Genomic DNA, 11173 nt, shown 5'->3' on the forward strand with positions numbered 1-11173 from the left:
CGCACATTTTTTATCTGTTCAAAATGTACCTTAAAGGGAGATTTGTCAAGTATTTAATACTCTAATCAACATGGGAGTGGGCAAATATGCTGCTTTATGTAAATGTATGTATATATTTATTATTGGAAATCAATTAAAAACACAAAACAATAACAAATATTGTCCAGAAACCCTCACAGGTACTGCATTTAGCATAAAAATATGCTCAAATCATAACATGGCAAACTGCAGCCCAACAGGCAACAACAGTTGTCAGTGTGTCAGTGTGCTGACTTGACTATGACTTGACCCAAACTGCATGTGATTATCATAAAGTGCGCATGTCTGTAAAGGGGAGACTCGTGGGTACCCACAGAACCCATTTACATTCACATATCTTGAGGTCAAAGGTCAAGGGACCCCCTTTGAAAATGGCCATGACAGTTTTTCCTCAACAAAATGTAGCGCAAGTTAACCTTCTCTAGTCTGACATGGTTGGTTGGTACCAATGGATTCCTTAGGTTTTCTAGTTTCATATGATACCAGTATCTTCACTCTAGCTTTAAAACTGAGCCCACTACAACGTCCGAAAGATTGATTGCGTTAATGCGTTAAAGAAATTAGTGGACATTTACGACAACAACTGCAGCTTTAACAAACAGTCAGTTCTCATGGTAATTAAAGTGACATCAAACAAAGACAAGATATTTTTACATGAGGTTTTACTGGTTTCGGCAAGGGTTTATTTTCACATACGGATCCTGTGCTGCTCTTTCCAGAACTCAGCAATCCCTTGAGACAGTGCTAACTCTGCCAGGCCCCTGCACTCGCGGGGGGTAAACCCCACAAGCGCGGTGCCCTTCACGCCAACCCCCTGCCTCCCTGCCAGCTCTGCGACCCTCGCCGTGATGAGGGAAGCCGGAGCGTGACAGTACGGCTGGCCGCCGATGCTGAAACAAGGCCACGGTTCACCTGCAGTCATGTGACCGGCTGGGCTCCCCTTCACACTTTCAACATTACAGGCGATTTCAACAGCGCCCTCGTGTGGCAAGGCCAGCACCTGCACCCCAGGCAGCCCGCCCGGGGTCGACTCCCTGATGGCCGTGGCGATGCTGCGTCCCATGGCCGAGTCCTGGGTGTCGATAGTGACATTGCAGTTCATGACGTACGGACCAGCCCCAACACCTGCAGGACATCAGCCGAAATCAGAATTAAGAGAACACTTTCACACCTTAACTCGTCTCTTCTGCTTTTCCTTGAGTAAGTGCTGTCCTGCATTTACCAGGATTACTTTCAACATCAACATGATTATATATTCAGCTTCAGCTATTGCAGAAAACAATAGCAGAGGAATTAGCGATTGTAAAAGGAAGGGACAAAGACCTCTAGTGAAGGAAAAGTTTCAATCTTGCATCAAAATGCAACGTGTTGTTGCTCCATTGCGTAACGGTCTACTGAGGCATCAGTCGGTGGAGAAATTGGGATTTTCTGCCTCTCATACAACTGATTTCTCCCTGTCAACCCGTTGGAAAACAATTGAAAACAGCAGGTCTAGAACGACGCTCTTGCTCTGAGGGACTGACACAGTTAATGTCTGAAGAAGATAAACAAAAAACTGTCTATCAAACACCTTTGAAGTTGCACTAGAAATATCTTCAGATGACACCACATTGGCAATGATTGCCGAGCTTTTCGTAAGAATAAGAAGTTTACGGCACTGAATAAGAGAATGGACATAGATAACAGAAGGCAGGTCACACCAGCAGCTGTTTTTAATAATAATGTGATCAATCCTCGTGTCCATAATGGCCGTGAAGTGACCCCTCCCCAGTGTGCTAGTGTGACTGCACGGTATAATATTGGAGGACAATATCTGCAAAAGTTCAGCTGAGGCTAATGTGCATCAGGACATGTCCCTCAACCGCAGCTCAGCAAGGAAACAGTCTGCAGTAATAAAAACTGTAATTTTGGATAATACCCTTTTCATTTGGATAACTCAGACTTCTGGAGCCTCACATTAGCTTCAGCTGAACTTTAAAATGCATTTCTCCCCAGACTTGGTCCCCATGGTTTTGCATTTCCCTTATTATATTTCCATTCTGATTTACTTGACCATTAGAGTTACAGTTTAAATAACCTTGTTAGCATACGTATTACGCAATACGTCAAAACTAAGCTATACTGTTACTGTTGCTATGCAGTTATACTGTTTCCTGTAAATCTGTGAGTGTGGATGGTTTCAAGTTTTACACAACCTTGATGAGGAGTTACAGTAATAGCAGATTCGCTTTTCCTGTTGACATACTGTCAAAGAATGTATATCTGCTAAGAAGTCAAAGTCAATTGTTCGTTCCATTGCATCGTCAGCGCCCAGCAGCAGAACTGCGCCTCCGCCATTTTGGACTGAAAAACAACTAACGGACACGAGTAAAACATCCGCCTACAAAGTGCCATACAAAAGTAAAACTAAATTATTTCTATTCTATTGTCATATTTAATGTCTCTACCGAAATGGTCGACAGATGTCACTAATGTGTTGAACAATAAAAATGTTATAAATATGTACACTATTATAACTATTAACTTACTTATTTATTAAACTTTTTTGCCCGGCCGCTTCCTAGAGGAGCATAAAGTGAGCGATGGACATAGGTGGAAGTTAGAAAAATCCAGCACACAGATTTTGAGAACAATCTCAAACTTTTTCATGTCATTGACCTCCAATATTGATGTCCAATAGACCACAGACCATGGATGTAGAAGAGGTTTTGTCCTGTACTTTTGCGCTGCGTGTTAGTAAATAGCCTACAACTACATTAAATTCTGTTAATGTCATGCTACTAGCACTACTAGCTACTGGCCGATAGCCGGTTGTTTGGGAACAGAGACGTTAATACATCCACCACAGTACAGGCTTACATCATACAGCCCATGGGTGTATTAGAAGATAATAAAAGTAATGAATTACAGCCAATATATCCATTATTACAGCCGCATACAGCTAGCAGGAAGCTGGCAGAACCAGATATGTCATATGAGCGTGCAGGGCGGTGCAGTTCCGTGGGTGTGATTCAGCTATTAGTGAATTTTACATCTTTTAGGATATAATGATTTAAATGAGGGCTAAATGAAGTGTTCGTATTGGGAAGCTGATTTACGTCGAAAAAAATTATCCTCTGATCAACAAACGTCTCTTTATACATTCATGGTTATGGACTCATTGGCGTTTTCAGTCCAACATGGCGAAAGCGCTACCGCATGTAACCATCTAGCGGCTAATGTCAAAAAAGCACCAGAGTTTTGCCTCTTTGATCAGAGCGACCAAGAACCTTTTCAACATATACGGTATGTGCCATGTGAGTATTGTATTGTAGGAACCTATCATTGAAAGGTGCAGCATTTTTTAATTGTTCCAGTTTAGATTTGGCCTTTAAAAGGTCAGAGAAGAGGAGAGAGGTGGCCTGTGGTCGGAATGTAACAAACATAGTTTTGTAAATAAAGAGACAAAGTCACCTGCGTTGTATAATCCTGGCAAAGAGACATTGTAACCTTCCTTACAGGCTCAAACATTTACCTACAGAACCATGTCCGGCATATCAAATTTAGCTTCTGCCAGATCCGGCTCACCTGTGAGACCGAATCGTTGCTGTGGCTGCGGCCCCATGTCGGGCCTGATTGCCTGCATGTCCGTCGTCTTCTTGAACCAGCCCATCTCCTTCCTCCTCTGCGCCAGCCCCCGCTGAAGGGGGGAGTCTGCCCAGCCAAACAGGAAAGCACTGGTGCCCTGGACCCGCTCTGTGAGTCCCTGAGCCACAGCTGTGCCCAAACAAGAACACAGACATGTCAAGTTAACCAGCAAATGGAGCGCACGTCATCACATGCACACAACGTGGGAAAACACGAGAGCAACGAGAGCGTGACAGACAAAACACACCTGAGGGGGTGTTAATTCAGACGGAGGGAGATATATGGACACATGGACTGCTCATTATGCGCACGCATAAATACAGTGCTTGTTAGTGAATAATTATTCTTGCAATCACACCACACAGATTAGCATACAGAGTGCACACATCGGGCATGCAGGCACACATGCTGGGTTACGGCTTATTATCGGCTACACACATGCCTGCTAAGTCAGCTGGCAAACTGTGAAACTAATCAACAGGAAGCTAAAGATGTCACATCATCAGCCACTAGACGCATTCCTACAGAACTCATCACAGTACAGACACATATACAGTATGTCAGGTACTGGCAGATACTTTCTAAATAACCGTGGCATCACATACTAAAAACGGAGGCCAAAAAATAAAGAGTTAAATGTAAATCAGAGCTGCCTACTGCAGAGCAGAAATTGCAGTTTCAAGTCACATATAACACATGTGCCATCCCTGTGTGCACACACTGGATGTTTATTCTATTTGAGTCACACATAACAAGACACCCAAGTTATCACTGCCTTCAAATAGAATTTGTGAGCTTGTGGTTACAACATGTGAAGTCGTGTGTGCTTGGCGTTCAAGTTGTTAAGTCGTGAGAACACCGCTGCTAGGCAACAGCAACATGGATGCTACTGTCGGGTACTGTCCATGGTTGTATAAAGAGAACTGGATACAGCGTTGGAGGCGGGCCCCCGTTCATTCCTATGAAAGTTGCTCAGTGGCGCATGAAGCAAAATAACTTGACTTCTGAGTATAAAATTACCCGGATCATCCGGCGATTCCGCATCCTTTTGGCACAGGCGCAGTAGCATTTCATTTAACTCCGCCTCCCAGCCCTCGGTCCGGTCTCAGTCCGGGGCAAAATTCACATGAACGGAGGAAGGAAAAATAACTCTGGATTGGGCTATGAGTGCATTTTACAACTTTTAGTAGCTGATGATTCAAATAAGGGCTGTTCAAGTGTACTGGGAAGTTCATTTACCTAAAAAAATGATCCGCTGTGTTACAGACATCTCTTTCCCAATGTAAGTCTATGGGAAAAAGTCTTTTTGGGCTCAATGCATAGACTGTAACGTCACCCATTGGTTTGTGGACTCCTGATTTGTAGTCTCGAGTCCGGCATTTTGGCTGTCGCCATCTTTTTTGCAACGCGAGTACAAACGAACACTGAATAAGACATTAGTAGTTGACTGCTTTCAAAAGGGATGCAGTGCATGAGTGCATTGAAAGCTAATGAACAGATACAATATAGGAGGACAACAACTGACAACTCAAACAACAGGGACATATATTTAAGTGCACTCCCACACACATGCATGCACATAATGGCATCTCACCCCGAGCCTCTTTAGCACAGTCCTCCACTCCCACCTCCTCCCCCAGGGGGTAGATGGGTATGAGGTCGACGGCACCCATACATGGGTGGACTCCCTTGTGAGCGCGCATGTCGATCAGCCCACAGGCTTTCTCGCATGCAGACAGAACCGCCTCTCCTGGAGGACAACAAAATAATCAAATTAAAATGTTCATCTAAAGCAGTACATTTTTAAGTTTAAAGCTGTGTGTGTGTGTTCCTCTGCAGAAAACTGAATTCAATATGATACAAAAAGAGATTGTGTTGAATGAAGCTGATTTGTCTTTAGGAGTGAGCGTACGACAAACAGCTGTAAACCCTCGACAGCTTTGGCTGCATTGTCAGAAGGTCGTGTTCGGGATAAGCATTGAAGAAGATAAACTTTTCACTGTGATCTTTGCCAGAAAAATGTTCATCCTGAATTTTTTGTGTTTAAATCCCTGACAAAGCTTATTAAAGGATTTTACCCCCCCTCTCAGAGGATTGGAGAGCAGGGGGCAGAGACTGAATCCCAGCTGTAGGAGTACTGATTCTATTCCTCCCTCAGGAGTAGGAGGAGGAATGTAAAACCTTGTTATTTCACCATAAATGTAAAGATTCTATACTTACTGATAGAGTCGATACTGGCCACAATGGTGATGACAGAACGGTTGTAGTCGTGGTCATTGAAGATGTTCAGCACTGCGGTCCCCTCTCGTCTAACACCTGATGTAGAATTGCAGAAAACGTTGCCCAAGTTCAAATGATGTTTTAAGGATGTTTTTAGGAGACCGTGTCTAGCAGCATTAGGTGGGGTGGTGTGAGTAAGTAAATTCAATAATGTGAAAATGAAGAATAGTATGATAAGGAAGACTTGCTTCCAAGCTGATGTTTGCTGTCTTATCATTGGTTTTAGCCTCCTTTGGGTTGTAACATAGCTTGAGAATAAACAGTTGAATTATTCTTTCTCAGCAAGACAGATTTGATCAACTGTTTTGGTTCTAATTATCCCCAGACATCGTTTAATTCAAGGCGTGATACAAACTAAAATGGCACTTGCCTTCAGTGTTGTATAAGGCTGCCTTGGCCACAGTCTCCACCAGGTCTTTCCTGCGAGCCTCGGAAACGTTGAGGAGACAAGCCACCAGTCTTCTGCCCCAGGAACCTGAGGCCATGTTTCTGCCACAGCTGCTACTGAAAGAGCACGATTGAAGTGTGAAGTGCACTGATCAGACTAAAGATGAACCAAAAGCTGAGGAACAGCCAGTCACAATACAATATTCCACTCACATCCAAATGTACCCGGACGGAAACGAAGCCAAGATAATGAGTTTCTTAATGACAACAGATGTTAAAGTACATAATTTTTTAAATGAAAAGGTGAATTCATAAACAACACACTAACAGGTTTTGCTTCGAGAAGCTTACTTGTTCTGGCTTCAGTAGCTTATGGTAGCTACTGTTAGCAAACTTAAGATAGATATTGCTGTGTATCTAAAATTACATTTTGCTGTTAATAAACCTCTCTACTTGTTATAATTTTAGCATTTAGCATTATCCTATAATTGTCATTTGTGGCCATCGTGGCTGCTGATCAACAAAACTACATAGGCTCACTTTCAAGTGCAAATATTTTTTTCCCTTTAAACCTGCAGTAGGAAGAATGTTTTGGCATCATTGGGCAAAGATTCCATACTAACCTTTCAGCATATTGTAATTCAAGTGTTCTGAGAGAAAACTAGACTTCTGCACCTCCTCATGGCTCTGTTTTCAGGCTTTAAAACATCTAGCCCGTGACGGGAGACTTTGGCCAATCACAGGTCATTTCAGAGAGAGAGCGTTCCTATTGGCTGTTCGTTCAACGGAGGCAGCTGTCAGTCACTGGCGAACTCCGATCAAACGTTCAAACTAGTCAGCGCTGATCAAATATGAATCAATATTCTGTTACTGTCTATTTCTCTCCTCAAATGTTTTCAGAAACATCTTGTAGTGTACTGTTGAGCTGTAAAATGAGAAAGTTTGCTCCGGCTGGTGGGCGGTGCTTGGTATTTCCTTAACTGATCCCAACATGGCTGCCGGGTCACAAACTCTCATTTTATAGTTAAACAGTACCCTACAAGATGTTTCTGAAAACATTCTAGGTGAAAAATAAGCATTACAGTAACAGAATATTAATTCATATTTGATCAGCGCTGCCTAGTTTGACCGTTTGATCAGAGTTTTTAAGTGATTAACAGCTGCTCAGAGACGGCAAGGCTCCAGCTCGGCTCTGATTGGTTGTTTTCCTCCGGTCTGTGAAATCCTGCAGATGCCATTAGCAGCACCGGAGGACACAGAGGGACATGCTTTTTTTTCAGATTACCTGTCTCATGCCCTTATGTCAGGATGTAGTGACCGTTTTATAAAAACAACTTTTTTAATCATATTTGCTCCGATTCTACCCACTGCAGCTTTACATTTTTTGATGCACCTGCACCTTTAAATATGTCACTATGAGCATTTGTGTTAATAATGTTATTATTTTGTCTACTTGTGTGTTATTCGTTCATGCCAAATTAAAATGCACCTTTTATAATGACGATGCCACCTACAGACAGTTTGTGGAGCTGTACTTTACGAGGGGAACAATTAAGTAACAAAATATTTGTTTTTGCCTTTAAAAAAAAAAAAAAAAGTTGAACATGATGACAAGAACAGCTCCAGAAAATCAAAGAGCATGACAATATCTCCAGGAAATATAGGAGTACAATCTGTGAAATATGTTTAAGTGTCTGGACTGAATCTACAGTTTAATAATTTAACTGTTTCATAGTTTATAAAGACTATGGGAATTATTAAAGTGAGTAGTGTTTCTCTATATCAGTGCTGACTGTCTGTACATTTACAGAACAGGTTCAAAGTCCAAGCTGCAGTAACCTAACTCGCTACATTAGCTGTAAGTCATAACTATGTAGGCTATTTGTACCAAACAGATCGGTCCATATAAAGTATATGACATACTTGCGTTACACTGAATGATCAGTCAGCATTGACATGTGCAGCAGTGCATTCTCTGGTGTTGCATCACGGGATAAATACGCAACTCACTGATTTCTGTACGTAGTACGCACACTAACTTCAGTGCAGCTGTCAATCAATCGATGCACGTCCAGATGCATGATACATACACGAGTAGACTTTAGCATGTGTAGCTAAAGATACGAGCGTTCAGTGCAAGATGGTTCACTCCTGTTTCCAACCTACTGGAAAGCTTCGGCTTTTCTGAAGGATTCAAAATGTTGTTTTAGCCCAGTGGTCAGCAACCTTTACTATCTAAAGAGCCATTTTAGGTAAAAAAAAAAGAAGAAAGAAATCTGTCTGGAGCCGCAAAACATTTGAGCATTGTGACGAAGGTAACACAGTTTATAATCTAAGTATATAGTATATAAGTCTAATGCAGTGAGGGCCAAAGAGGAAATATACTACAGAGTATTAGGGCCACATTGAGGGAAATACATCTGAGATTTACAGAATAAAGTCATAATATTACGAGAAAAAATTCATAACTCTACGAGAAAAAAAGTAGTAATATTCCGAGAATAAAGTCATAACGTGACGAGAAAAAAAGTTGTAAAATTACGAGAAAAAAATCATAACTTTACGAGAAAAAAAGAAAATAACACATAAAATTACTACTTTAGGACATTATGACTTTATTTTCATAATATTACGGCTTTTTTCTCTTAAACTTCTGACTTTATTCTCATAATACGACTTTTTTTCTCGTAATATTATGACTTTATTCTCTAGATATCAGATTTATTTTTCTTACTCAATGTGGCCCTAATACTCCGTCGTACCGTCGTACATTAGACCTATAACAATGATAAATAAAAATGAAAATATAAACAAAAAACAGTTATTCATTTCCATTTTTAAAAATCCACAGGGAGCCACTAGAGAGGGGCTAAAGAGCTACATGTAGCTCCGGAGCCGCAGGTTGCTGACCCCTGTTTTAGCTTGTAACAATTTTTGCACAAGTATGTAACTTCTCCTTCTTGTGGGTGTGTAGTTTTTTATCTTTGTTTTGAATCTGTGATTCTAGGCCTGTGTATGTATATATGCAGGGAATGGAATTAGCACCTGCCACCTGTCAAATACAGGGTAAATATTGGCTGTGGCAGGTCAAAATATCAGGCCACCTGCCACCATGGCAGATTCCTTATATTGAGAAATATTATTTTTAAAAAGCAATTCCTAAATTAAAAATAGTCTGGGATTAAGGTTACATGATCCATATTTCTACTGTCTGTTACCACTGACTCAGTGTTTACTAGGGGTGGACAAAAATATAGAGTATTGCAATATTATGTTTTGTGATACTGTATCTATCAATTCTCAAAAACCCTGTATTGAAATCTAATGAATAGTTTACATGCAAAGATTAACTCAGTCAATACTTTATTTTATTTGCAAAGATATGCAAATGCAGATCCTACTATTTTATATTACGATTTTATGCATATGGCCATGTGTTTTTTATACTATGACAGTTTTCCTAAAATTAGATTTAAAAAAAAAATTGCGATATATTGTCTTGCTTACAGTACTGCCATATGTAGCAATATATTGCATCGTAAACCCTGTATCGTGATATGTATCTTATCGTCAGATTCTTGCCAATACACAGTCCTAGTGTTTACAATTCTAAAGCGTTCTACATAGACTTCAGAAGTGGCAGATAAAACAATTGTGTGGCTAGTAGAAATGTTCAGTGACAGCCACAGTGGCACGAGAGGAAAAAAATTAATTTTAGACCCTGTATGTATGTAGTGGGTTAGTGAGTGACTCGTCAAAAACGGAAGTACATGGGAGTGCATCATCTCGCCACACTCTAAAGCATCCTATCTCTGGAGTCAGAGAAACAGACATGCGCAGAAGAGCTACTGGTCAGCTGGCAGGTAGAATAATAAACAGCGCCTCTTCGTGGACAAAACGACTCATAACTGTCAGAGTTAAATACATACTATGAGTTTATTTTGAAACTGCTACAATGAGAGACAGACGACGGATATAGCAGAGTGTGCAGTGAGAAGTATTCGGGCTATAGCCACATACAGGCTGCTTGAATAACGTTAGCTGCAGATATCGTGCTGCTGTGTTGCCATTAGTGATGGGAATTCCGTCTCTTTTTAGTGAGCCAGTTCATTTGGCTCAGCTAACCAAGAAGAGCCGGCTCCCAAACGGCTCTTCATTTTATCACTTCTGCCTTTTATAGTTCAGCCAAATTTAGCGCTGTTTTAACCTATGATTAGTATGTGTGCAAATATATATCTTAAATTATTCAATATAATTATAGTAAACCTTATAATTTCCAGAATGCCGTAACTTTACCTGCTGCTTCGTTTCCGACTGTCACTCATCTTGTCTGCTATTCGCGCACCGCACTCCTCTCTCTCTTTCTCTCCTCCTCTCCCTCCTGCTCTGTACCTGTAGACCGTCAGCGCACCGCGCACCCCCGCCCCTCCCTACTTGATGGTATGATCCTTGTCTGTCATCACCTGATTGGTCGCATGGACGTCATTAACACAACATTCATGGTACGTGTCCACAGGGGCGTTTTTTATCGCGAGGGGACGCGACACTTCCCAACAATGGACGCTTGTTGGGCTGACCTAGACACAAGGCACTAGGCTCCTGATTGGACGAACGCTTTCCCGCCGTGGGCTGCTGCTCCCAGCTTTCAAACCGGAAACAATATGGAGGCTTGTTTGGAAACTTTCTTCTCTTATTTCACGAAAATAGTTCACCGAAATGTGTTTCTGAAAACATTTGAGGCGAGAAATAAGCCACGCAGTTGCTGAATCTATCTTTATTTTGTTTCGAGAGGCGGCGAGTCGCATCGGATGCCCGTGATCTGCATAAAGTAGACTAGCCC

At 41.5% G+C, this 11173-nt stretch overlaps 1 protein-coding gene across 1 annotated transcript; it reads right to left on the reverse strand.

Annotated features, from left to right (window-relative positions):
- Positions 1-698: 698 nt before the first annotated feature.
- On the reverse strand, positions 699-8475 carry ftcdnl1 (formiminotransferase cyclodeaminase N-terminal like 1). Its single transcript, XM_074658432.1, has 6 exons — positions 8257-8475; positions 6317-6450; positions 5887-5982; positions 5261-5416; positions 3607-3795; positions 699-1164 (listed from the first exon to the last, which is right to left on the reverse strand). Exons 2-6 carry the CDS (start codon positions 6429-6431, stop codon positions 728-730), a joined length of 993 nt encoding a protein of 330 aa, XP_074514533.1. The 5' UTR covers positions 6432-6450; positions 8257-8475; the 3' UTR covers positions 699-727.
- Between the last annotated feature and the right edge of the window lie 2698 nt (positions 8476-11173).

Source organism: Sebastes fasciatus, chromosome 14 (genome assembly GCF_043250625.1).
Source record: "Sebastes fasciatus isolate fSebFas1 chromosome 14, fSebFas1.pri, whole genome shotgun sequence".
Taxonomy (NCBI): Eukaryota; Metazoa; Chordata; class Actinopteri; order Perciformes; family Sebastidae; genus Sebastes; species Sebastes fasciatus.